Source organism: Lipophrys pholis, assembly GCF_963383615.2.
Source record: "Lipophrys pholis genome assembly, chromosome: 21".
Classification (NCBI taxonomy): Eukaryota; Metazoa; Chordata; class Actinopteri; order Blenniiformes; family Blenniidae; genus Lipophrys; species Lipophrys pholis.
The window spans coordinates 17,613,977-17,640,837 of record NC_137649.1 but is presented as its reverse complement, the minus strand read 5'-3'; the positions used below and the strand labels follow the sequence as shown (position 1 = coordinate 17,640,837).

The window sequence follows — 26,861 nt, the reverse complement described above, 5'->3', positions numbered from 1 at the left end:
TCTCCTGCTGGCCTTCCTCGCTCACTCGGGTCAGGAAAGGCCCGCAGCTAATCAGCGTTAAGTGGAGCCTGCTTGCAGAGCGGACACCTGGCTGGTGGTTGTCCCCGCCGGTGGCTGATGAGTCCCCTTCATTCACCCTTTTTTCGATATGTTCCTTTGATAGGCTTGATAGCATGGGAGTCAACACATAGCCTTGAGCGCCAAAACCGGCCCACTGGAGGCTCCAAGCAGCCCGGGGGATCGTCCTGCAATATTTAAGAGTGACAAAGAAGATATTACATGCATTTTATTTCTATGATAGTTACAGAAATAAAGCAATAGATGGATGGATGGGTGCAGAAAGAACAGAGATACAGATTGGTAGAGGATGATTCATCCTTACCATTATGAACGAGCATATATATACATATATATATATATATATATTACTATATGGTTGGTCATTTTACATGATAGAAGCAAACCATGCCAAGAGGAGTGGACAGCACAGAGTCATTCCTGTGCCTGAGAGGTGGAGTTCACTGACCCTGAGGTCATTTCCTCTGACCCCTTCTTCCTAATTGATTCAATTTCCGAGCCATCGGCCCCCTATTAGGATGTTCTAATAGACCCATGCCCCATCCTCAGCATCCTTTTCTTTTGTCTCCAAAAACAGGGACACATTTCCATGCTCTCCACACACGAGAGTGCACACTGTGTGTCACTAAACCTCGTCGCCCTACCAACATGTGACTTTGGTTACAGTGATTTTGTCGTCAAAAATGCCCGTAACCTTTAAAATTGCACGATTGACCTTTGAGTGACAGAGTGAAGTCATCCGTTCAACTCGTGCAGAGCGTGGTCGATGTGGGTCTGCAGAACAAAAAGAAACGCTGTGAGGTGAGAATGAGTCATCGGCAGCTCACCTGAGTGATTTGACAACAGACAGGGACAGAAAGAGAAGTCCCCCTCTCGATACCTCTCGAGCTGAGCTTTGTGTTCACAAGCGTGCGTCCCAATCTCTGCAGCTCGATTAAGAACAAAAAGAAAGAACTGGTCACATCCAGATCTACAACAAACCTCATGGCTCCTGGTCATTTCACAATATCAAATGAGGCTGCCTTGATTGATTTACATAATCTTGTGTTAAACTCTGTCTGCATCATGGGTTTTCAGTCAATAAATAATAGTAAATAGATTTCAGTTAAACTACCTTTACGGTTGTATGACTTGCCCGTCAAACCGTGCATCATGAAGTTACAGACAGTTCAATGACAGGACCCATGTGACCACTATTTTGCCTTCAGGTGCCTCCTATGCTCGGCTCCAGGACGACTGCCCCAGGTACAGGGTGGTGTAACGTCGGTGCCCTTCGTGTCACAGTGCCACCAAAACCACATTCTGAAGCTTTATTTCCATTTACAATGCTACACAGTTTTTCACAACTGAAAGTAAAAAAAAATAATTATTTATCATTTGACATTTAACATGAAACCATTGGATTTTTTTATTTTATTTTTCAATAGACACAGTAGTTTGTTGTTTTTTTCAAATGTTTCCTAATTGAAATATAAAGGAAACGTGTTCAATAAATTAAAGTACATTTATTTCATGCAATTTTTTAATGTAGTAACTTACTGGATTTGACTAAACCTCTTACTGAGATTAAAGAGATTAAAGTGCAGTTTTTGCCTGCAGTGAATGTAAATACTATTAGTAGGCATTAATGAAAGCACACAATACCAAATTAAAGTGTTTCTGTTCATCAGAAATCATCTTGTTGTTGTGTTTTTCTTTCTTTTTTTGTCTCTGGTCTTGGACACTGGATAAAATACCAAAAATCAAATGTTTGCTTGGATACGCTGTACTCACAAACATTTCAATGGCTGTTGAAACAAAAGAATCCGTGATTCGAGGAGGCCACGAGTAGTTGCTGATGCAGCAGTTCCTCTGATTGCGTTGTCCCGCTCCCGCTTTCTCTAAGTGGTGTCTTCATCAGCAGCCGTTTCTGTTTATTAGTATAAGTGTTTGACATTTTCCCAACGCAACGTCTTATTCAAACAAGCCTCGATGGGGCATGCTGCTTTAATCACAAACTCCTCTTTTTAAGGTAAATACGAGCGTCAGCTTGTCATGCAGGCATTTCACAAAAACTGAGTTTGTATTTGTTAGGTATGCCATGTCATGTGTGAGTGCACATGCACGCTCGCGAGTGTTTGTGTGCGCGTTAGCCCCACTGAGAGCGTTATTACAAAGAGCCAATAGGAGCGAGGGACCACACTCTAGCACATCCTGTTTGACTTGACCTCAGAGGATATTCTCCTTTCCCAAGCAAACAAACCGCCGGCTTTTTGGATCGTACCAACGTCGGAGGGGAAGGGAGGGGACGGGAGCCAGGAGATGTCTCTGGTGGGGAATCAGTGGGCAGAGCTGAGATTTTGTAGCATAGAGAGGTTAAAAAGAAAAAAGAAGAAGAAGAATTTACCGTCAATGGCAAAAGCGCACCACAGGTTTAAACTCAGATCGGCGTGTCGATGCTGGCTGAAGCTGAAGCATTCGATGTTCCAATCATAATAAACTGCATATGTGAGCATGAAGACAACCACACCTGCAACAGCTTTTTAGCATTATCGGTAGCGTCTTACGTCTCGTTGAATTCAATTTTGTGTGAAGCTACTCAAAGCGACACATCAGCACACACAAACAGATCAAAGATCTCTTCAGGAAATCCACTCTGGTTTGATAGCTACGTCGGTGCGGTCCTGGTGCAGTTCAATACACCCTTTAAAGCAAAGGACCTTACTAAGCTTTGCCACAAACACTAAACAATGCGTTATCATGCAACAATATAGTGATGTTACACATATAACAGAAAATATAGACATTTTTAGCACCATCCTAGAAGTAAATGTAGTAAATGACACTGCAGATAAAGAGAATACAAGTGTGTATAATTTTCCAGTAGAAGCCTAAGAAACAGGCTCAGCTTGAAAGGGTTAAAGTGTGAAAGCAGCACAGACCGAAGAGCTTGAGTGAACACACAAAAAAAACAGGACATGACAGAGTTCAGAAGCACAGTATTTCTAGTTTATCATAATTACTCATCTTTAATAGTCTTTAATCAATTGTCCATTCTGTTGAAGAAATGTTTGGAAATTGTGAAAATGTTTTGGTTTTTTTTGGTTTTTAAAGCTGAAAGCTTTGTGAATCTATTTCATTGGGTTATAATGACAAATAACTTTTGTTTTGTTTTCTATCATTCTGAAGGGTAGACTATAAAAGGATGGTTTGATATAGATGCTTTCTACTCGTCTAAGCCTGTTAGAATCTGACCATATAGTACAGATTAATGGCTTCGTTTGCATCTTGTCACAAAAAAAACCCAAATATATATACACACACACACACACGCGCACACACACACACACACACACACACACACACACACACACACACACACACACACACACACACACACACACACACACACACACACAAAGGTAAACACAAAGCTGATTATCTAATATATTAAGAATCTACCAGTCAGCAGGCCACAGTTCAGATGCACAAGGTGTTTGTTGTGGTTCTTCTGCCTATTTTCGGGTCACAACTTCAAAATTGGAGAAACACAAAACAGCATTTTCCCTAACCATCCTCCTCCCTGCTCTCACTCAGCCTGCTCCATCTGACACCATTGTATCACTGACATCCTGGCACTTGTTTTGCTTTACACATTATGCAAAACGACGTCTCCTCCTCTTGCTGTATCTGATTAATCCATTATTTGGTTAAGTCGCCACGCGGCCCACTCCCTGCAGTCTCCTCTCTCTGTTTTTCTCAGCTGACGGTGGGCCAGCTTGATGCCACTGCTGGGAGACTATTGGGATTAATGCTGCCGACTGACACTAATCTCGTTGCGGTTGAGGCTTTTGGAAAGACGGTGTACACCCGCTTCACTGTTACTACCAAACACTCACATTTGTGGCACCGATCCGCCGGGATATTTGTGCCCAAGGAGGAATTCAGGCCGTGGAGTGTCTTGCACATGGCTCAAACTCATGGGTGGTTCGGTTTGATTTTAACCAGCTGATATATGAGCTCTTTAAAACTACAGTTAGAATAGGAAGAAACTCAAACACATGTGAATCTCATCACTGCCATGTTTGAATATCTGAATCGTATAAAACATCCCATCTTTTTTTCTTTTATTACTATTATTCCATGGCAGGGTTTCTGGTCTCTTATGTTCATTCTGGGTGGTTTGAGTCTTTCCACTTATCTGAATGATTATTGAAGGCTCTCTCTTCATTCGTGAGTGATATCTGCTGCTTTTATCAACTTCAGGAGCTGCTGTCACTATATTTAGTCTATATAGCCTGTGTTTCCATGGCTACAACAGCTAAAGTGCAGCGAATGCAGCAAACCTATACAATCTGAAATCATGTCCCTGATACTCCATCTGAGTCTGATTACACATTTTCATCAAAATATTCTCAACACTTTCCTGTTTGAAGTATTCCAAAATATTTTGAGTCAATGTCAAACAATTGTAATCCTAAAAACAAAAACTTGAGTTTTCATTCAAAACACAGATATTTCAATCACTACAGTCACTGTAAACAATAAACTCTGTTTGATTTTCCTTAAGGTTGGTTAAGCAAATTCAGAAAATTGCAATTCAAACTTAAAGATAACCCACTGAAGTTAAGCTACTGCTACTCGCAAACCTTTTCAAACCACACAAGGACGACCTCAACCCCGAGTTTACGACGAGAAAGGCGTGTTTCAAATACAGTGAAGGCGGCGTGGCCTTTCTCGTCGTCGCTCGGTTCATGTTGCCAGTGTACTCGTCAAAAGGCCAGGTCAGTGCTGGTACAGCAGTGTTTGTAGTAAATAGGAAAAAGTCAGAGAAAGGAAAGAAAGTTCCAAAACAGACCATGAGGGAGAACATTATCAACGTAGACAGGTGAGCTCAGAGAGACATTATGCTCCGGTGAAGCACAAATGTCAAAGGGAGAACTTGATTTTGACCGAACATCCAATAGTGTGTTTTTTTTGTCCCCCAAAAAATATGCATCTGCTATTCTGTTAGAAGTGCACATTTAAAAAAATTTATAAATACTTTGAAATGAATTGCAAATACTTGACTCTGACAAACACACCTGAACTCCTTAGCCTCTGCAGGTCATTTCCTTAACCTGCAACTGCAGAGAAAATGAGAAATCCAGAGAAATCCAATTCACTGACTGATTTTTCTTGACTTTCTTTTATGTGAGTCACAAAGCGACTTCCTTAAAGGAGCCCTTTCAGGTGCAGCCGGGACTTGAACCTGCACCTCCAAGAAGCAGGTCGTAAATCTGCCTCCCTCCCAACTCCTGACTCCCTCCTCGCTGCAGACGTCATTGTCAATCTGCTGCAACATATTGGCCTCCTTTCACTTAAAACAAGATTTATGATACATTTACGATAAAGCCCAGCTGGACTTCAAACATGAGCTGCGCCGAGGACAGCGTATATGACCGGGGCCTCCTGATCAATATAGCAGCTGGTCCATCAAGCAGCTTAACAGGGTCAGATAAATATGACCAACCAAGTACATGTGTAGTGTAACACCAGCTAAATCTGCTGTCATTTATACAGAGATCTAAATCTATTTCACCCAACGTGCCTCGAGTACTGCTGCATCCCTTTGAAGAAGCGTAAAATGCTCAGAGCTTTAAATGGCTGCATGTGCCTTCTTGTATTTTCCTCTCCTGGCAATCTGACGTGAAAATCTGAGGACATTGCTGTCCACATGAAAAATGATTTTAATTTGTTATTCGGAATATAGCTAATGGCTTAAGTAAATACAGAAACATTTTGGGCAAACAGGATTTGACTAATTGCTTTCAGTTACAAGACAACAACGCAAGTGCTTTGAACTTGTGGACAGCTGCAAATGGTACTTCTAATGGGAAAGTTAAGATCAGAAGTAAGACTAGAGCAAAAAAACCTGCTCACAAGCAGGGGACCAGGTAAGAAATCGAACCCCTAAAGGGACTGATGCGTGCAAAACATTACAAAGAAGTAAAATGCCAATTTACAGATAAAATGCCACTATTTTCTCCAAATGCATTCTGGGTAAAATGCATATTTACCCACGCAAGGGGGGGGCAAAGTGCATATTATAAAATGAGCAGCTGACATCAGAGCCGCATTCTTGCTTCATATTTAAAATGGCATTCTTCACATTCCACCGACAACAATAGATATCTCATGTCCGCTCTGACAATCAACCTGTTTACACTTCCTTGTCAGATCATGGTTTATTCATGAAAACTGGCCTGAATGGTGAGAACGGGAACTGTGGTTTATCCACACTGTCCCATCCAGTTTGCAAACAAGAACCTCTGGGAAGGCATCCGAGAAGTGGACGGAAAAACCACGTGAAGCGCACCAGAAAAAAAAACCCTCGTCCCCTCTCGGTCGAGGTAGCGAGTCCCCTTGCAAAGGGGAAGCAGAGTAGACATGAGCTTATACGCTCTCCTCAACTCCCGCGACGTGTCGAAGTCACAGACATGCAAACATCAAGGCCGTCGGGTGAAGGCCTGAACGTGAACTAGTCTGGACAGTTTCACCCTGCTGTGTTGCTGAAAGTATAGACCTTTGATGCGAACGTCTTAATAGATGCAAGGTCCCCAGCTTGAGGTTCAGAGAATCGGTCCAAATAGCTCCGGTATGACCCGCGCCAAAGCAGTTGGTTTGTTGCAGGCTCAAGTTGTTGCCTGGCATTGCATAAGAGTGTAGGAATACAATGCTTTTTCGGCACGGCATGTTATAAATAAAACCATAGAAAGCGTTTGTTGACAGCAGCTTAACTCACCCTCAGCTTCCCTGCTGGAGAGGTTTGTGGCTAGAGACATCGCGTGACATTGTGTATACATTTTTATAATCGGCGCCTTGCAAGTTCCCTCATTATCGTCTAAATAATGCAATTCCTAACTGCTTTTGACAAAATAAATAGTTCCCGGTAAGTGAACGAGCCACTCTGTGTTAAATCAAAATGTGAAATGTGTGTTTAGTGCAGCTACGGTAATAAAGCTAAAGATCACTGACAGTATTATGATAAGGTACATCTGGTGTGTATGATTTGTGCCAGCTGTGTAAAAAAAACAACATGCAACCCACATGACAGTTTCTTGTCGCCACAACGCGGCGAGCTGGTCGTTATCGGCTGCACTCACCTGTCCAGCCTCATATAAACCGCAGTTGTCGCATTTTTTATTGCTGTTTCATGCTAGCAGGACTGGGGACATATGGCTATAAAACGAGATAAGCGGCGTGATGTTCCACAATTATTGATTGGACATTTGACGCTGCGATGAAGGCAACCCTGGAATCACAATCAGCCAGGGCACAACGCAAACATATAAAGAGCAAATGGATATGGCACCCTGCAAAGCACACAGGCAGCAATGCCCAAAGAATCCGTCTTCAGTCGACTCATCAAAATCACAAAGAATCGCCAACATTGTAATGCCAACAAGTAACAGAATTAGCAGCTGAAGGCACATAGACACACGGGGTGAGCTGCGTGGCATACGGCCGACAGAGCCAATGCCATTGTGTCTCTGTGGACCCTTTAGAGACGCAACAGGTGTGTCAATATGACAAGCATTCAACAGATCCTTTGTGTCTACTTCATATAAACACTGAATAAATATAGATGCTCTCCGTTTTCACTCTCAGCAGTGCACAGCCACCGCATGAAAACAACAGATGAAATGCAAATACTCCGGGATCATGTGGAGGTCAAGGGAGAATCACAAAGAGAAAGGCATTAGAACTATTTACTCCATGGAAAAATTGGCTTTCATGTCTTTCTTTTTTTTTTTTTTTTTATGCATACTGGCATATACTTGCAAATCATTCAGATTACATCTTCTGCAAGTAGCCTTATGGCTATTGAATTAACATAAACAAGCAAAATTAAGAGTCTTACTATTTCAATTTAGTTATAAACAGATGTTTCAAAATAGAACAGGTGTTTTGTAATATTATATGCTACCTTTCAAAAATTCCATTATGATGAAGGAAAACATGTACTCAAGTATATGTTCATTTACAGGCTGCAAAGTGTTTTAGTGGTTAGTAGTCTCACTTTGTCGCAAGAAGGTCCTCATTTTGAGTCCAGTTTGAGGATGGAAGCGTTTCTATATGGAGTTTGCATGTTCTTTCTCTGCGTGGGTTTCATCAAAGTACTCCAGCTTCCCTCTCCAGTACAAAAAACATGCATTTCAGGTCAATTTGATTGACTTGCCTGTTGTGTGTGGTTGTCTCTGTGTTTCACCCTTTAATGGACTGATGAACTGCCTTCACCCGTAGTCAACTACAAACCCATGTTGGATAGAAGCAGTAGAACATATGCATGTATGCTATTTCCACTTTTACTCTCTTTATTTGAACAGATTCAGTGAGGGTTCATTTAATCTTGTTCACTTGTTTTAAAAGGTCCCTGCAATGTTTGTCTCTCAACTTCTCGCATGGCTTCATTTTACTAAATGTGATATTCCATTTGAAACATTAAACATGAAAGAAATAAAAGCAGGAAACTGGGAACAGATTTGTGAATCAGGAATTAGTTTGCTCTTCTCATTCCTCTCCAATAATTGTCAGAGGCGTCCTTAGATCAGCCTGAAAGTCCCTGTGTTTAATCAAAAAATGCATAATGAGCATGCTGGTGAACTTTAGTAATCATATGAATGTGACAAAAGATAAAAGAGTTTTACTAAGACAGAATTGTTCCCTTTCAATTTTTTGAAGGGTCTTTTTTACATTGTTCAAATGTGTACGTTAAAAAAAAATAATACTTACATCTATACTTCTAATTGCAGTACTCAGAGTTTTGTTTTATGTCTGCAGTAATCTGTTCATATCACATAGGCTTTGTGTTTTCGCACTGCATGTTTTGGTGGATTCCCAACGCTCGCTGCAACCTGGAAAATAATGTTGTTACATATACTGGAGGTCCCTTTTTCCCCAAAACGCACAACTAATGCCAGACAGAATGTAGATGAACAGGTTGGAGAAAGTTGGCTTGTCCCCTCCGCGAACAGACGACAGAAAACGGTGCGTCGGTCTGCCAGTCTCCCACCAGATGGTAAATGAGAGAGACACGGGCGATCGAATAACAAATACAACCAATCAGACGGTCAAAAACAAGCCAATGTATATAGGGGGAAACCGTATGGAAAGGCTTTTATTTGCCAAAAGAAACTACACAATGTAATTCTTCAAACATATTGTCTATATAGAACTCAATTGTTTCTTTAACTATTGATATTGTTTAAAAAGTAAATATAGTTGATTATTATTGTTATTACGTCAATTTAAGAAATGTTCTTTTCTTTTTGTGTTGTGGCGTTATTCATCCAGTGCATATATTTTTCTAAAGGAGGGGGTATTGTGATCCTATTATTCAGTTTCAAGCCATTAAATGAAACCTTCCACCTCCATCATGGGAACCTCGGGCCCGGTGTCATTGCTGTTGGCTCCTTAAGGCCAAGGGTAGAATAAAACAGCATTTACGGGCGCAGGGATAAAGAGGGGTGTAGGGGGGGGGGGGGGGGGGGGGGTAATTTGCATACAGCTGAATAGTTATAGCTCTAGACCCGCACATTACACCCGCATGAGGGCGAGAGTGGGACACGCGCCGCAACAATAGGAGGCACGCTGCCATTAACCGTAAAACGCATGGGTGGCCATGAAGGGGCACACGCCGCCAATGAGATGAAGCACACCCAAACCAATATGTTAGAATAAAACCTGAGCTTTGACACAACACTCCGTACTCATCGCGAAGTGTCTTTTTATTTCTTATTCTATCCAGCATATTTCAAATCATAGTCAAAATGTGTTGTTTTGATGTATTTGTTGTTTATTAGAACTGTATTATAGGTAAATCGTCAAGAAAGTGAAAATTTGATTCATCGGCAATTAAAAGAACTGAAAAGCTTTCCCCTGTAATCGCATTTCTGGTTTCATTGTTTGTGAAAGGTGCATCCCGGGGGAGACTCACATTTGATCCCACTGAGAGTGACGCGTCTGAGAGGACAGTGCGCACGGCTCCGACGCAGTAGTAAGGCTAATTAGGCGTGCAATTGAGTGGAACCGAGGACAAATGCGCACACGGAGGAAGACTGTAATTGATTTCCCCTTATATTCTTAAAGTTTCATCCCTCCTGCATTGTCCCTTCTTATCGTGTGGTTGTGCGTCAGGCGCATTGTGCGCTAAAAATAAGTCAACAGATGTTGGGGCTTGTTAATAATCGCCCAGTATCCATGGTGGTCAGTTATCCCAGTGCCAGTGGGTATTAAATCTGGATAATTGTTGTTGGGGTGGAAGAGAAGGTTGAATATGTAAAGTGGGCGTGGTCAGCAGAGTGAGTGACAGTTTATGTAATGAGCAGCGCAGTGGAAGTCTATATATCTGGGAGAAGGCACACTACGGTTCATTCACTAGTAATAAGACGAGTGATGAACATCCGTGGCGCACTGACGCACTGAGTTCAGCACCAAAACAAGCTCCGAGCCGCTCTCACACAGCGGAGTGACCATTGTGGAGTACAGTACCATGAGAGGAGAGGACGCCTGCTGACAGAAAGACGCACGGCTGTGGATATAGGTCTTCCCTCACCTTTGGATAACTTGGGAGATTGGAAACGCTTCCCCCGGACACTTTTGACGCACACCAACAAGGAGCTACTGGAAACTCCCGGGGAGTGGAGGATTTATGTGTGTTTTCAGAGATTTGATGTTTCATTTGTTTCTCCTCGGAGTGAATACTTCGGAATAAGAAGGTTTTACTGCCTTGTTGGTTGGTGACGCGGCTGCCCTGGAGAATCGAGAAGGATGGCAGCCTGGTTCACCTTTACCATCGCCTTCAGCACCACGTTGATATCACAGGTATGAAGGAGAATCTACATCTCCCTGGTGGTCCTGAAACTGAGGCGAAAGCAGATGGAGAATCAGTTATTTTATAGTTTTTTTTTTTTCTCTTTTAGCAGAATGATATAGCCGCACCACGTCTTCATAAATAATATCTCTTGTCTTTTAGGTATTTGGATCCGGAGTTTTTGAGCTCGATCTGCACGAATTTAAGAACCACAAAGGTCTGCTTGCAAATGGAAACGCGTGCAAACCCAACTGCAGGACTTATTTCAGAATTTGCTTGAAGAACTATCAGGCTGTGGTGTCGCCAGGTGACTGCATCTTTGGAAGTACAATGACACCGGTGCTGGGGACAAACTCTTTCAGCGCCAAGGGCAGTGGCACTTTTCCTAGACCGATTCAAATACCGTTCAACTTTGGATGGCCGGTAAGGGCGTCAGGCAAAAGGACATGCACTTTCATTTGTTTTTATGCCAGCGGCTCCGCTGTTAGGTTGTTTACAGATGGCTGCTATGCATTTTGGGAGCGCACCGGTTATTGGTCAGCGCGCTTCTAATCCACATCATTAGGTAATACTCTGCAGACAAACAGATTGGGCTGATGCGACGTAGTTCGTTTCAAAATCCAGAAGGCCACGGACTGATCAGAGTATTCTTTGATGCACGCATAAGTGATATTGAAACTCCACTTTTCAATGCGCAAAAAAGTCCATTAAATATTCCAGAAAAACGCGCAAAAATGTTCTCCCAACATCCAGAGCGCTCTTCAAAAGCAATACATGTCTTGAGTCCGATTAGTTGTATTAAGTGCCTGTCTTTTCTTTTCTTCTTAGGGGTCATTTTCATTAATAATTGAAGCCTGGCATTCACCTTATGGAAATCTACCTGTAGGTAAGTGGAACATTTTTTTTTTTTTTTTTTTTTTTTTTTTTTTACCACAGGAGGGAGCTCTGTACATTTTACACAGGAGACTCCAGGCAGTTTACCATGTATGCACGGTCTCTAAAAAACACACACCAAAAAATGGGGAAAATCTGAGATATTAAACGATTTTCAGACACACACCACTTCCCCCGTCACCCCCACATTAATTGTTCATACTTTCAGACAATTTTCACGCCTATTCATTCCTTTGTTATGAACTTCAGAACACCTTTTTCATTCTTATACCCAATACAATTGAACTTCCTCTAGTTTATTTTTGGCGTGGGAAAGAGCTGTGGGCTTTGGTGAGAATACGCAGTGCCTGCCAAAACCCCTGACTACATCTTCCTGTATTTTACACCTTACTCTGTTCCGCCCTTTGGAAGAGGGGACTGGGCCTGGGAATGTTTTTGCTGACGGAAAGAAAGAGGAAATTTCAACCTGAGTTTATCTTTCATCTAAACTGTATGGGATTTGATAAGGGATGCAGCTTGGTGCTGGGCAGATTAATAAACCAAAAGTAGTTGACTTTTGATCCCATAAGTCATTTACGATACAATTCTTTACATAATCGTCACAGAACATAAGCACTCGCTACAATAAATCTGATTTCCTCTTCCTTATTTTTTTCCTCCAGATACCAGCAACCCAGACCTTCTGATCAGCTTGTTTGCCATCCAAAGACAGCTGGGTGTAGGAGCTGAATGGTCTCAGTTCACACAAAATGAAAACCAGACAGAGCTGAAGTATTCCTACAGGTTCATCTGCAATGAAAGCTACTATGGAGAAAGTTGTTCCAAGAAATGCACACCGCGGGATGACCGATTCGGCCACTACACCTGCACCCGAGACGGGCAGTTATCCTGTCTGCCTGGCTGGAAGGGGAAATACTGTGAAGAACGTAAGCAGTCAGCTTCCAAAGAACTTCAAACCTTTCTGGCTCATTTTGTATAAATAGTCTGTTTTGGAGATGGTGGCCCCACTGTCTGAAATTGTTTCAAATATTTTCAGTGTGAGCTGGTGAGGTGGGTTTATCATGGTTGCATGCAGATGTTTGCAAATGTCCACTAAACAACCTGGTGGACAGGTCCCTACCTTAAGATAATTCTCTGACGCTCTCATATGTTTCCCGACAGTGGTCTTCATTTTTATCATTTGTGCCTAAAGAAGGTGATCAGTTTTGACAGGCAGAAATTGCAGATCTAACGAGGCACATTTGATCAAGCATAGGTCGTCCTCATTAAGGCGACAGATTGTTAAGTAGTATAACTAGACATGGCCTAACGATTTCTGGCAAGTGTGACGGGCGATTTTGGTGTGGGTTGCATTTCTCACAAATGTCATCATATAATTTGGAATTATATATTTCTGACTTGTAATTGGCTGCGGTCTTGCAAACACACTGGATATGGGTTTTGTGGGACAGACGGCTTAGCATGACAACAGACGCATTATACTTGAGCAAACCCCACTTGGCCAAATCAGAGAGCAACTCTTGCATGTTTTGGAAAGCTCTGAATGAGCCTATGAAGAGGCCCGATGCCATTTGGCTCCATAATACCAAGGGCCCCCTTTCACCAAAACAAATTAATCAAAGAGTAGATTGGAGAGTAATAGTTACCATGTGCTCGATATGTGACCACATGGGTGATGGCGGATCTGTCATCCATGTCACTTGGCGGTGAGAGAGAAATTGGCATGTGCTATTTTGACTGTGGCGCCAAATTCTAACCAGATGGGCTCACGTGTTGCAATTACAGACACATCAATCGCCACTGACTACAGAAAATATACATGAGAAAGACAGATTGAGCATCTTTCAGACGCCATAATTTCCCCCTTCTTACTCTCTCACGCCCATACGTCAGTTTAACCCTTTATAGGACACCCGTTAAAATACTTGACTAAATGGACTTTTACATCCCAGCGTGATGTTCAGGTACATTTCAAGACATTCTAGAACTTCTCATACCACCCATCTCAGTGTTTAACCCACCTGTGTGAGTTTGGAGGAAACAAGTAGTTGCCAAATATGGTCACTTGCTCCATAGAGGGTTAAAGGTGACTGCTCAATTGGGCTCTATTCATTCATTTACATACAATGTTTGTTTCAGGATGTGGATCTGCAAACACATAAACAAGAAACCTTGCACTTTCGCAAGCGATTCATATATATTCATGAATAATTGGATTTCTAAATCTGTATTTTTGTACCTCAGAAGCAGTGTAGCTGGTGCGCGTGACCAGTAACTTAATCTGGGGAAGGAGGGGCAGTGTGCGAGCATTGATAGGAGGAGCTCGAGTGACTGCACGCGCCAAGGTTAATCGTGGCATTATTATCTGCCACGCGCCATCAATGTTTAGTCCCCTCCATTGTCAGGCACGCAGTAGTGGCAGCTGCAAATATGGTTCTGGCAGACCACAAACAACAATAGTGACAGCTGTCTGCTATTGAGAGCAAGCATCTGTTCTGGACTAAACCGGCCGCTTACTGTCAGTCGGCTGATATGTTGTCCTGCGAATCAGTGTCATGGAAGAACCGGTACACTTAAAACACAGGACAAACAAACTCTCAGCCATTTTTTTTTTTTTTTTTTTAAACCCCTGTGAGGCAGCTGTGGGTGTGTCGGACAGGTTTAGATCACATGAAGGTTTCTGTGGAAAATTGAGACAGACTAAGACCTCACGTACTTCAACATACTTGGCTATTTCAAGAAAACGAAGCCTATGTAACCTTGGTTGTTCCTATAGAGGAAGAAGTGGTTGACTTATTTCAACCCTCTAAATGTGCTGGTCAACAATTCGCATGAACAAATTTAGTGTTGGAGGTCTTTACTATAAACCTCGTAAATGTAAATGGTTTGTTTAAAGTGTGTCGCCTCAATAGTCTGGTTATACTTAAAAAGAATATGGGTGTGCTGGGAAGAATTTGTGTTTTTTTTCTAAATAGTCTGGAAAGACTGTAGTTTAAAAAAAGATTCCAGGTGTGGTTTGGTGAACTCAGGTGTTACTTGACATGTTAAAGAACCCAGGTCTGGTTTTTGAGGAAGTTTAACAACATTTCAAACAGAAGAGTCCTGGTTTCTAACTTCAGAGTCTGTGTAGGATGTTAAAGAGTTAAAACAAATCAACAGTATTTTAACTCCTTATTTGATCATCATTGTTAACATGTTGATGTGCAACAGCACTAAAAGAACAACAGGCTTATTGTATGTTTGTCTTTTTCCTGTAGCTATCTGTCTGGAGGGCTGCAGCGAGAGGAACGGAAACTGCTCCAAACCCGGCGAGTGTGTGTAAGTATTAATAATAATTAAGAGGTGTTGAAATATGTGTTAGCTGTTGTGTAGGAAGGGATGCTTATGGGAACCGTTACAGCTCCTTTCACACGGACAGCCTCTGAAGTCATGCTGATGTAGGACTAAATCAGCTTCATCATCTGAGGATTCAAATCAGCTCTGTCCGTATATGATTCATTAAGAGAGGTCCAAGTTCACAAAGTCAACACAATCCCAGCCCGTACCCCTCTGCTGTTTTCCCTGAATCACTCACTGAGTTTTCGGCTTTTCATGTTCCCTCCTTGTCACTGGCCCATCTCGTTCACTCTCATTCACTCACCAGTGAGGGTAACATGCACATGCACTCTGCTGTGAGAAACTCCTCCCGAATTCTTATTTCGCCCTCTTTTTAGACACAAATCCATCATTCCCACCGCTAAAACAAACCCAAATTGAGGTCAAACCATCATGCATACCCAAAACAGTAAAGCTGCCCTCATGTGTTTTGCTCACTAAGCAAAGAAGAAGAAAAAAAAAAAAAAGGGTCTTAAATCCTGTAATCTCGTGGTTTGTTCAGGATGCAGCACACTGCGCTGAGAAATAGATATTCCAGACAAAGTTCAGAAAAACACTTCAGCCTATGGCTTACAGTCAAAAACTCTTAAAGCAAAAGTATTTATAGTGATTTATGATTACTGTGCTATATAGTGCTATTTCATCATTTAGACTTAATACTGGCTTGTTCTATCCTGAAGTCACTCTGTTCATGTGGTACAGAATATAGACAGTGTTTGCATTGTTATTTTTTTAAAAGCATACAATTAACTGTGTTCTGTGGATGATATATAAGTTAAGGAAAATTATATCTAATCATGTGTTTTCTACTTATTTTTGCAAGATATAATCTCTGGATGTATCGCCAACTTTACAACATTTCATATTTCTTTAAATGATAATTCAACAATTGTATTCAACTGTTTCACAGCAGCTAATATTGCTGTGTGCTACGATTGACCACAGATGTTCATATTTCTTATTAAACCTTGTACAATCTTGTAGTGTTCCTAACTGATCCCAGTCAGTCTGTTGGGATGTTCATTTCGAATATGTTTTAAAAGCTTTTTTTTCTCATCTCTCAGGTGCAGAGATGGTTGGCAGGGCACGTTCTGCGATGAGTGTAAGAAGTACCCGGCCTGCAAGCACGGCACCTGCCAGCTGCCGTGGCAGTGTAACTGCCAGGAGGGCTGGGGAGGCCTATTATGTGACCAAGGTACACCAGACAACTTGGACCACTGCTGCTGTCCCTTTTTAAAAGATCGTCTCATATTACTTGCTCACTGTTTTCATTTGAATTAACTTGAAAGCATTAGTGAATTGGGTTTCCTCTGAAGTGTTCTATTCATAGCTTTATACACATCCGGGGTAGACGGTCTCTCTCTTTTTTTTTTCTTTTCTTTTTTTTATCCTCCTGCAGGCACCCTGTAAACAAACACTCTTCTTTGTCCCCCACAGACCTGAACTTCTGCACCCATCACCATCCCTGCGTGAACGGCGCCACCTGCATGAACACGGGCCAGGGGAGCTATACGTGCACTTGTTTGCCAGGTTTCACAGGGGTCAACTGTGAGCTGGAGATGCAGGAGTGTGACAGCAACCCCTGCAGGAACGGAGGGATATGCACAGTAAGTCAAAAATTGCCTGGTTGTATTCACAATTCGCACTGTTGCTTTGATGTGCTCACTCATTTTTCCTCCCTTTCCTTCACACCCAGAATTTGGAGAGCGGCTACAAGTGCACATGTCCCCAAGACTTTGAGGGCTCCCACTGTGAGCACAGCCTGCTGACATGCGCCGACTCCCCCTGCTTTCACAGCGGCAAGTGCTGGGAGAAGGACAATGGCCGCAGCTACATGTGCGAGTGTCCCCGCGGCTTCACTGGACTCAACTGTGAGAAGAGAGTGGACAAGTGCACGTCGCTTCCCTGCGATAATGGTACGGTCTTCCTCTCCTCTTTGCCCCTCCACCTCCCACCTTTCTGAACTTCCCCTCGCTCTTTCTGACCCCCCCTTCTTCAAATTCCTGCAACTGGAAGCAGTGTGGAACAACAGGAATTGGTGGGAACTTGGTGTCTATTGTCCTCCATATAAACACTCGGCAGCTCAGAGCAGCAGCTTGTAAATGTCACCACAGCTTGCTGCGGTTGTTGATAAAAGGGGACAAATATCCAGCGCAGTTCAATTTCTGTCCTCCTGTAAACATGGAGGGCTTTGGGATTGTTCGGCGTCGGGAGAACAATGCACAGTCTTGCGGTTATTCTTTGGATTCGATGGAGATGTGTGAACTCGAAAGGCCTCGTGAGGACGGCTTGTGGAGATCGCGCGCTTGATGTTGAAATCTTCCTCTGTCTGGATGTGTTCACAAACTGTATTTGTTGACGCTTACTCTCCTCCTCCGTTGTAGGTGGTCTGTGCCTGATCCACGGCGGTGTCCGCATGTGCAGCTGCCGTGCAGGATTCACCGGCCAGCGCTGTGAAATCAACATCAACGAATGTGCCGGCAACCCGTGCCTCAACAGTGGCACCTGTCAGGACGGAATCACCGACTACACCTGCGTCTGTCCCGCCGGTTACAGCGGCCGCAACTGCGAGAAAGTCCTTGATGAGTGTTCTCTTCTGCCGTGCCTCAACGGTGGTCTCTGCACTGGAGGTGGCGGGCCTGGCAAGCCGCCGGCGACGTGCAACTGCCCATCTGGCTTCACTGGACCGCGGTGTGACTTTTTCGCCGCTGTCACCTCCTCTGTGGCCAATGGGGAGATTCAAGATGGCTTCCAGTGGGTGGCGATCTCTCTGGCCGTGGGGCTGGTGGCCCTGTTGGTGCTCCTGTGTATGGTGGGCTTGGCCTTGAGGCACATCCACAGGCAGGCCCAAAGGCAGAGAGGGGAAACAGAGACTATGAACAACTTGTCCAACGTGCAGAGGGACAACCTGATCCCAGCGTCGCAGCTGAAAAACACCAACCAGAAGATCAGCCTGGAAGTAGACTGTGATTCGGAGAAATCGAACTTTATCCATAAAAACTATCACTTGGACTCATACAACTCAAAATCAAAAGAGTTCAAGGATGAAAAGTCGCAAGAGGATAAAAGTCTTATTTATGACAAGTGTTTAGAAAATAAAATGCCCTTGAGTAGAATGTACAGGTGAGGACAAAGCTCATCATTCATTCATTTAACTCACATTTTTCACAAGTACACTCTTCTTGTTTTTATGTATACAAAAAATGTCTAAGCTATAAACAACTGTTTCTTTCATGCTCCCCTTCCCATGTGCTTCTCGTTTAAGTTAACAGAAAATGTGATTTGTGTTTGCAGTGAAAAGCCAGAGTGTAGGATATCTACGATATGTTCCTCAAGAGACTCCATGTACCAGTCGGTATTTGTAATAGCAGAGGAGAGGAGGGAATGCGTCATAGCAACAGAGGTAAGCCAAAAAAAAAAAATCACATCTTCATCAGCACTTCCTCCGATCCTCCGTTTGAAAAGCATTACCTTCTCCCAAGTGCACCATTCCTCATGAGAAATAAAACCCAACATTCATGACAAGGGAAGATGCTATTTGTGGAAATCTGCAGTGAAAGCTGGAGAAAGTCACGTTTTTTATATTATTGGTTTGTGTAAACTATGCGGGCTGTTCTTTGTCTTGGCCATTCAGCGGCCTAAAATGAGAACTTTGAATGATTCCTCGCACATGTTTGGCTGGGCTTGGTCTCAAAGGTGCTATGTTTTACTGCTGTGGCATTCAGAGGGAATTTCGAACCTGTTTACTTTCAAGCTAAACATCTATGCAATGCTAAAACATTTGGGATAGAAAAACTCAAAGAGTTGGGAGGGGTAATTTCTGTTTTAAATGATTTACATTGAACTAATCACTTTCTTTCCTTGCAGGTATAAAACTGTGAGGGGTCAGAAGGCCAGGAAGATTGAGGAAAAAGACACAATCATGGCAGAATATAATATTCTGGAGTGTTTACAAATGCTGAGAAGAGACTTGAGATCATCTTAGATGGTCACTGCTGCTCTGGGACACTTGAGAACTGGAGAGGGCAGAACAACCTCTGCTCTACAAAGAAAAAAAAGAAAAAAAAAAATACAACAAAACAAGAACAGAACTGAGAAACTATATGCGTTGACCGAGTGTTTGTATGCAAAACCTGTACAGTGAAGGACCTCTCTCAGTTGTGACAGTGGCTATTCGGACTGGCAAACGGACTGTCTACACGAGGTGTGAAAAGCCCACAGAGCATCGGTGGAACAAAAATTAACAATCTCAGCCATCTTGGACGGTGGTAGGAGCTGAACGTGGATCATTGCCCCTCGTACCCGACCCGGCCTTGTGTGATAATCATGAAGACTTTGACAGCCAACCAATCAGTAACAAAAGGTGCCTAAGATTTGACCATCCACCCCCACCCCCACCCCCACCGCCACCCCTCACACTCACTCCTGCCAGCTTCGCCTGCTATGCAAGACTCAGGGTCGAGATGAGTGAACTGACTCACCATCGCAATCCAACCTCACCAACGCTGAAGAGCTATGAATGTCTGAAAATGATTCTTCGACTGTCAGTCACATGAAAAAGACCGGTTGGACATGTCAATGCAAGGGTGAAGATTGTATGCAGTCCAAATTTCACTAGAAGCCTTAAAAGAGGGGGTTTGAATGCTAAATTTGTGCCCTTGTCTGTTCTTGGATCATTTGCACTACCAAAAAAAAAAAAAAAAAAAAAAAAAAAAGAAAGAAAGAAAAGGGAAAAAAAAAACAGCAGGGAGGAGACTTTAATCATTGGGGATTTGAAGAGAAAACCACAGGAGCGCAATATTCTGTGCCGTGCCAGATCCAAGAGAAAACAAAAGTGCGCATAGAAAGTTGTTTTTTTTTATGCAACACAACTGAGAAAAACAAAGAGACTCAAAACAAGAAGAGACTGTCACACCACTGCCTGCCTATAATAAATTTCAAAAGTACAGAACCAATAATGTAATTTTTTAAAAGTGATTATTTCCAGAGTTTAATTTAAATATGACACACTGCTCTTTATATGTTTTATAATATTATTTTGTATATAATGCATATTTATAAGGACCAAACTTCTGAAGAATAAAACTTCTTTGAAAACTGTTTGTCAGTAAATGAAAAAGAAAATTATTTCTGGTGGGTTTTCCTGGTTGTTTGTTGCACACGTGCTGTTGTTACACAGTCAGAATTTAGTTTTGATGGAATATTGTGTCTAATGTTTTGGACAAAGCCCCACTTGACTGTAGCATCTCTACCTCCAGTAATTCCTGGAAACGCTGTTGGCCCCAGTCACACACCCCTTGTTTTCTCTCTCTCTCTCTCTGGCCCTAAATTGGCTTGAAATTCAAATCCGTTTCCACGGATACCACCCCCTCAAGCTGAAAATGGTGAAACAAAGCCAGGCACGCGGGGCAAAGGGGAACGCCCCCAGCTCCCCCAACTCCCCCCTGTGCCTCCCAACTCCTCATAATACTCGCACAAGCATCCGTGCGCACGCACACACACACACACACACACACACACACACACACACACACACACACACACACACACACACACACACACACACACACACACACACACACACACACACACACACACACACACACACACACACACCGCCAAACCAAACAGATGCCGTGGGGGAAGCACAGAGCCGGTCTGCAAGTGCCATAAAAACAGCAGCATATGCCAGGCCTCTCGCCCCATGTACATGACCCACAGAGTGCACAGGCCTCCTCCCATAAAAATACACTCAGGCACTCGGCGGCTCCCAAACCGCCTGCCTGCCTGCCTCCCCTTCAGGGTTAAGAGCAATATTTCAATGCCCCGGTTCTGTACCACCCACTCTGGCTAACAAAGCTTTGGAGAGGAACTGGCACTACAGCCTCCAGTGGAGGAGAGAGTGAACCAGATGGGAGCGGTGGATCCGCTCAAAATCCACATAAATAAAAAACAAAAAGGTCTTTATTATAGTAAAGTTGCCCTGTCAGAGGGCTCTGATCAATCTTTTTGCCCTTTGGCTTCCTTGTCTTTTGGAAATGTGCTACTTTTATAGTGCATTTCCACACGTAAGATGCAATTAAATTTCTTTCTAGGATCATGAAATTTGTCATTTGCATTATCAAAATGTTTCTTGCCTCCAATTAACAGAAATCCTGCAACAGTCAACACCCCGTAATCAGCAGCAATCAACACTTGGCAAAGAATCTGGCTGGCTTTTCCCTCACACACATCCTGTCAGCCTGTTGACCTAGGTCTCCTCATCTCAGAGCCTGTGTGTGCATGTATGAGAAAAAAACAAAAAGTTTGGATAGGGGAGCTTCCAGCCTGGCTCAGGAAAAACATACACCTTATCACAATGATTAATCATCTGGTTAAAGGCCCTCGCGCTTTGGTCTGTTACCTGACCCAGCCTGACAGCACTTAAGAGTTTCTTCCCACTCTTGTTGGACTCACACCTATAAGCAAGACGCACACCCTCATTCGCACTTAATTGCACATGCTAAGCACTCTGCTCTTTGGCCTCTGGGTGTCCATAACATAGCCAGGCATTTTCATTGTGTTATAATCACAGCATCCTGTTTGTGACCCAGTGACATCAGTTCCTGCTTCCTCCCTGATTAAAAAATGCAGAACATGCCGGCGTAGGCCAACCACTTTTCTCACGCATCAAACTCCGCGTTCTGCACTTGTTGGCATGCATGACTTCGGTTTTCAGGAAACAACCTCAAAACAAGTGAAGATAAACACTTCAATCACCATTATTTATTATGATTCTGGGGGGGGGACGATGAATTGTAAATTACTATCACAGCTGCTGCCTTCCAGTTTGTCTTGATTTCTATGCACCATAGAACTTTTTTGACGCAACCTTTCTTTTTCATCCAAAAACTGCGCAGCTCAGTCAAAACCACGAAACTAAACCTTGTTGTTACTTTCTGTCAACTGCAACTCTTGTTCGCCTCCCATAATTTGGATTGACATAAAGAGACTAATGCATTTAAAAATGTAAGTGTGTTCACATATCAGATGCTGTTTGCTTTCCAGTAGCCTTGCCTCCCCCTGCCCTGCCCTCTCCTTATAGCTGTCTCATTAATTAACACTAGGTGTCAGTAAGCATCTCCAGTCTGCCTAAAAGCTATCTTTCCAAACTGTAATCCCTGCTACCATCAAGTTATTTAAGAGCAGCGCATTGTTTCGACATCCACGAAGCGACTTGCCCGTCTACATTGATATCAAAGTGATTTAAGCCACAAATCAACTGTAATAATAGTTTTCATAAATCCCCAGAAGACCCTTACATTTCTCTCGGGCTACAATTAACTTGTTTGGCAGGTATCACCACATACAGTAAGTGCTTTCCCACCCTGCACGATCCACTTTTAGATCCGACCCGTCACACTGATCTGGCCTTGAGCTCCTGACCCACAAACAAATGGGTATGCTGGCCTCAAAAACACTTCACAGCGACAGAAGTGATATATGCAGCGCCGACCCAAATCCCAGCCTTATCAGTAACGTTCTGTGTAGCGAAAAGAAAAACAGGGGCTGAAAAAGTTTTCTATCTGGACTAATTCAACATAGGTTTGTGACTTGATTAAGATTCTTGAATTGGCTTGACTCCAAAAGCCAAATACATATGATGCATTTGCAGGACATAACGTTTAAAGACATTCCGTTATGGAAGGCTTTGATTCTGTGTTGAGCCAGAGCAGATACTGGATACATGAAAGGCCGTGGCATAATGTGATGGAAGCCTGTGCATGATGCACCGTCGCTCAAAGGCATGGATCATGTGGTGCTTTAGACTTATGAGAAGCGGGTACAGTTGTCTGCCCTCTTATCAAGACCGATAATGCTACCTATTTATAGATAATCTATTTATTGAGCACAGATGAGCCTCTACTATTACAGCTTCAAATCTACCAAGAGGAGTTGGCATTTCTATATATTTATAAGTAGATAAGCAGTCCTTTCTGGTAATCTCTTTGACTATGTGCACCTTCATTCACTTTGCCTTTTCTTTCGTTACTTACTTCCCCCTCCGCCTTCTTTTTTTTTTTTTTCTAGAAAACTGTACCCCTTCAGAAGTTTGAAAACACTTGGTGCATCTCTGACCATCACACATTTGGCTGCCCAATTCTTTGTGAGTGTAAATAAAACAGCCCAATTGCTTGTGTTTACAAAACTGGAATAACTTCATATGTTTCCTGATCACAACAGGCCGACTTATTAGGATCGCTGTACATAGCGTGTCAAAGTAACCCTGCTGGTTAGCTTAATGCGGAAACACTCATAATCGTTTGGGTTTTTTTCTTTTGTTTTTCTTTAATTTGTGTTTGTTTGTTCGAGATAAAGATTCATACTTGTCATTTAAAATAAAGCAAAAACACAAAAACAAAAAAAAACCTGCATTTTGATTCAGCTTTATATTCCAGCTCACAGTGGGTCAGCAAAACACAAGATCAGCAATCAGTGACCTCTCCCTTAACCCGGGATCCCTGAGCTGTGGGATTAAAATTGATGCTTTGGATCATATAAACACCTACATTGTGATGATTCACTCCCTAAGTGGTCAGCTTGATTTCCACTACTGCAGTGTTAATTACCGTCAGAAAAACGCATCTGTGCTCTCACTTTCACCTAGAATGAATCTGTTGATTTGCTTTATGAATGATGTTATAGAGTGAAATGTTTGGCTCCTATTGGGTTTCCTCTCGTTATCTGATGCAACGTCTTGGTATGTTGCTTGGCTGTTGGTCCAGCTCTGAAACGCTGGTAGAAATTGCATCAGCCACCTTCATCCCGACACACATTAAGTGACTGACAACGCCGCCAACCAATCATACACTGAGTTGAACAGACGGGCAGTCTATTGTCCAATAAGGTTGAAAGACGATGGACCAATAATATACGAGTTTAAGGTTTAAATCACGCCTCATTTGGCGCACAAAAATCTGATTGGCTGGAAGGATGAGGCGGGTAATATCTTATAGAATTCTATTGGTCCAAAACACTACATTGGTCCCGCCTACCAGCTCCAGGCTGTATAAATACAAGAGCGTCGGTTCGCCATGTTATCGAGGAAACGCGATTCGGCGGAGACACACAACATCATACTACAACGCGTTTGTTTTTTTTTTTTATAAGGTAACATCACCGAAACCTCGATCGTTCTTATTAATCGTTTTAAATCCACACTATCTGTTCTCGGCTGGCGTAGCAGCTGGCCAGAGCTTTTGATTTTTTCCCCTCCCCCACTGACCGACCGGCCGAATCGGCTGCCATGGATTTTTAAGGCATAATGCGGCACCTGTAATGCAATGGCTATGCATCGTGCAAGGCAAAACCAACTGCGAAACTCCATCTTCGCAACTGCTAAGCAGTCGGGCTCGAGTACCGTCCGCGGTATACCCACGAGCCAGCCGGTACCACTGCTCCTGGACCGGAGGAAGCTAACGCTAGCCAGCTAGTCCTCGGCGCTAGTCGACAACGTATTGATCCATCATCGATTCATTTTAACGTCGTAAACAACTACCGATCCAAAATGAAACCTCAAGACATCATCGGCGGGAAGGCCAGCCTGTGGATCTTCGGGTACGGGTCACTGGTGTGGAGGCCCGACTTCAAGTACAAGAGGAGCAAGGTCGGCTACATTCAAGGCTACAAGAGACGTTTCTGGCACGGAGACAACTTCCACCGGGGAAACGACGAGTTGGTGAGATTAATGTTTTATTTTTGTTGCGTTGTAAAGCCTCATTATAGTGATGCTGAGTGTAGCCGTGTCAGGCGTTGCCCATGACGTGACCTATTTTTTTTATTTCCCCCTCGTCTGCAGCCCGGAAGAGTGGTGACGCTCATCGAGGAGGATGACGTAAGTGGAAAGCTTTTTTCTGATTGGCTCACGGACTCCCCGTTTGAGTTTCCATACCTGAGGACATTGGTTTGCAGTCATTAATGATCTTTCCTTCTCACAGGCGAGCACTTGGGGTGTGGCCTTCGAGGTGACGGGCTCGCAGATGGAGGAGTCTCTGGGCTACCTGAACGTGCGGGAGACCGCCTGCGGTGGCTACGCCACCAAGATGGTGGACTTCTTCCCTGATGGGGAGAGCCACGCCCCGGTTCAGGCCCTGGTGTACATCGCCACTCCTGACAACCCCCGTTACCTGGGGCCGGCCAGCCCAGAGGAGATCGGCGCCCAGATCGCCGTGAGCAGAGGGAAGACGGGCCACAACCTCGAGTACTTGCTCCGCCTGGCCGAGTTCATGAGGAGCAGCTGCCCGCACGTGGAGGACCACCACCTGTTCTCCATCGAGGCGGCAGCGCTGACCATGGTGTCCTATCTGTTGGCGGCTCAGTAGCTCGTACCCTTTTTTGTTTCACTCATAAATGAATGCAGTACAAATGAGGCTTTTATCTGTCATGTTTTGTGTTCAGTCGCTTTACAAACTCCCATCAAAGGTTTCTGTTTACACTAAGTCCAGCAGGAGTGGGCAAGAATAAAAAGGAAATGACTTGTCTTGGGAAACCACTATTCATGTAACGCGTTTGTATTAAAATGTTATCCAAGGAAAAAAAGTCTGTGGTTTAACGTTTTAAAAATGCATGAACAATTTTCGTTTGCACGGTTTCGATTCCGTCCACATCACTCAAAAGGAACGAGAGTGTTGTGCTGTTAAAAATGTGGTTGCTGCTGTGACATGTCCTCAAAGATCAAAACCTGTTTTTGGAAAAGTTGGTTGTGACAACTTCTTCATCTACTGTAATGTGAAACGCCAATAAAAATGAGTTAAAAGAAGCTGCTTTTGTTCTGATTTATTTTTAGCTCCAGATGTAAAATATTGTCTGACTCGAACATGGATGAATTAGAATTTCAAGCCGGTATAGGTACTGATTATACATACAATGAAACCACTTAAAGTACTGTAAGATCACACACTACCACATGTTTAGCACTTCCATAAATTGCATCAACAGTCCTACAATACATGGACTAGAACAAATCATAGTGTTTCTGTTATAAATACTACAGAAGCACCATTGTTCTCAAATGGCACAATTGCTTCATTTCAGATGTGGCTACTTGCACAGTAAAGGGTTAACTTAAGATTTGTACGCATACCACACATTTCAACCATACATGACTCGAGGCCTGTTTGAAACGAAGCAGGTTTGCTGAAAGAAGTTGTAAAGCCAGGTTCCTGCTGGGCAGCGACATCCTAAAGCTGTTTTTCACGCAGCAGGCCCCCGGAGTGCACATATACAAACATACATCGGACACGCCCAAACGGTGGCCGGAGCAGCTTGTACCTTGGACGGGGTTCAAGTGGAGAGCCGATCTAGGTGTACGGGCTTATATAACGGACGGGCTGGGAACAAAACCAAAAGCTGGGCGTCCTGTGTTCACAAGTATGCTGGAGAGGTCATGTCAGAGAGCAGCGATACAAACATGCTGCTGAGCCCGCTCATCTAGTGTGTGTGTTCAGGTCAAAATATAAATACATGAAGTATTTATTCAATCTACAAGGAGGGAATACAGACAGATGCGTCTTTTTTTTTTTTTTTGGGGGGACATTTCTGTTAATATAGTTCACCTCTTTTGAGCTGGTATTATGGAAAGTTGATTGAAACTAGCACCAGGAGTCTCATAGTGATCGGCAGCGCTGTTATCACAGCAACA

At 43.2% G+C, this 26,861-nt stretch overlaps 2 protein-coding genes across 2 annotated transcripts; both read left to right on the top strand.

Moving 5' to 3' along the window:
* The first annotated feature begins 10,469 nt into the window (after positions 1-10,469).
* Positions 10,470-20,057, top strand: dll4 (delta-like 4). Its single transcript, XM_080490222.1, has 11 exons — positions 10,470-10,923; positions 11,075-11,335; positions 11,741-11,798; positions 12,469-12,732; positions 15,064-15,124; positions 16,246-16,376; positions 16,619-16,788; positions 16,878-17,097; positions 17,566-18,304; positions 18,476-18,584; positions 19,049-20,057. Exons 1-11 carry the CDS (start codon positions 10,870-10,872, stop codon positions 19,052-19,054), a joined length of 2,073 nt encoding a protein of 690 aa, XP_080346348.1. The 5' UTR covers positions 10,470-10,869; the 3' UTR covers positions 19,055-20,057.
* Positions 20,058-24,217: 4,160 nt separating this feature from the next.
* chac1 (ChaC, cation transport regulator homolog 1 (E. coli)) lies at positions 24,218-25,983 on the top strand. The gene is made up of 3 exons (XM_080490395.1): positions 24,218-24,899; positions 25,020-25,055; positions 25,159-25,983. The coding sequence occupies exons 1-3, from the start codon at positions 24,729-24,731 to the stop codon at positions 25,540-25,542; spliced, it is 591 nt and encodes a 196-aa protein (XP_080346521.1). The 5' UTR covers positions 24,218-24,728; the 3' UTR covers positions 25,543-25,983.
* Positions 25,984-26,861: the final 878 nt, after the last annotated feature.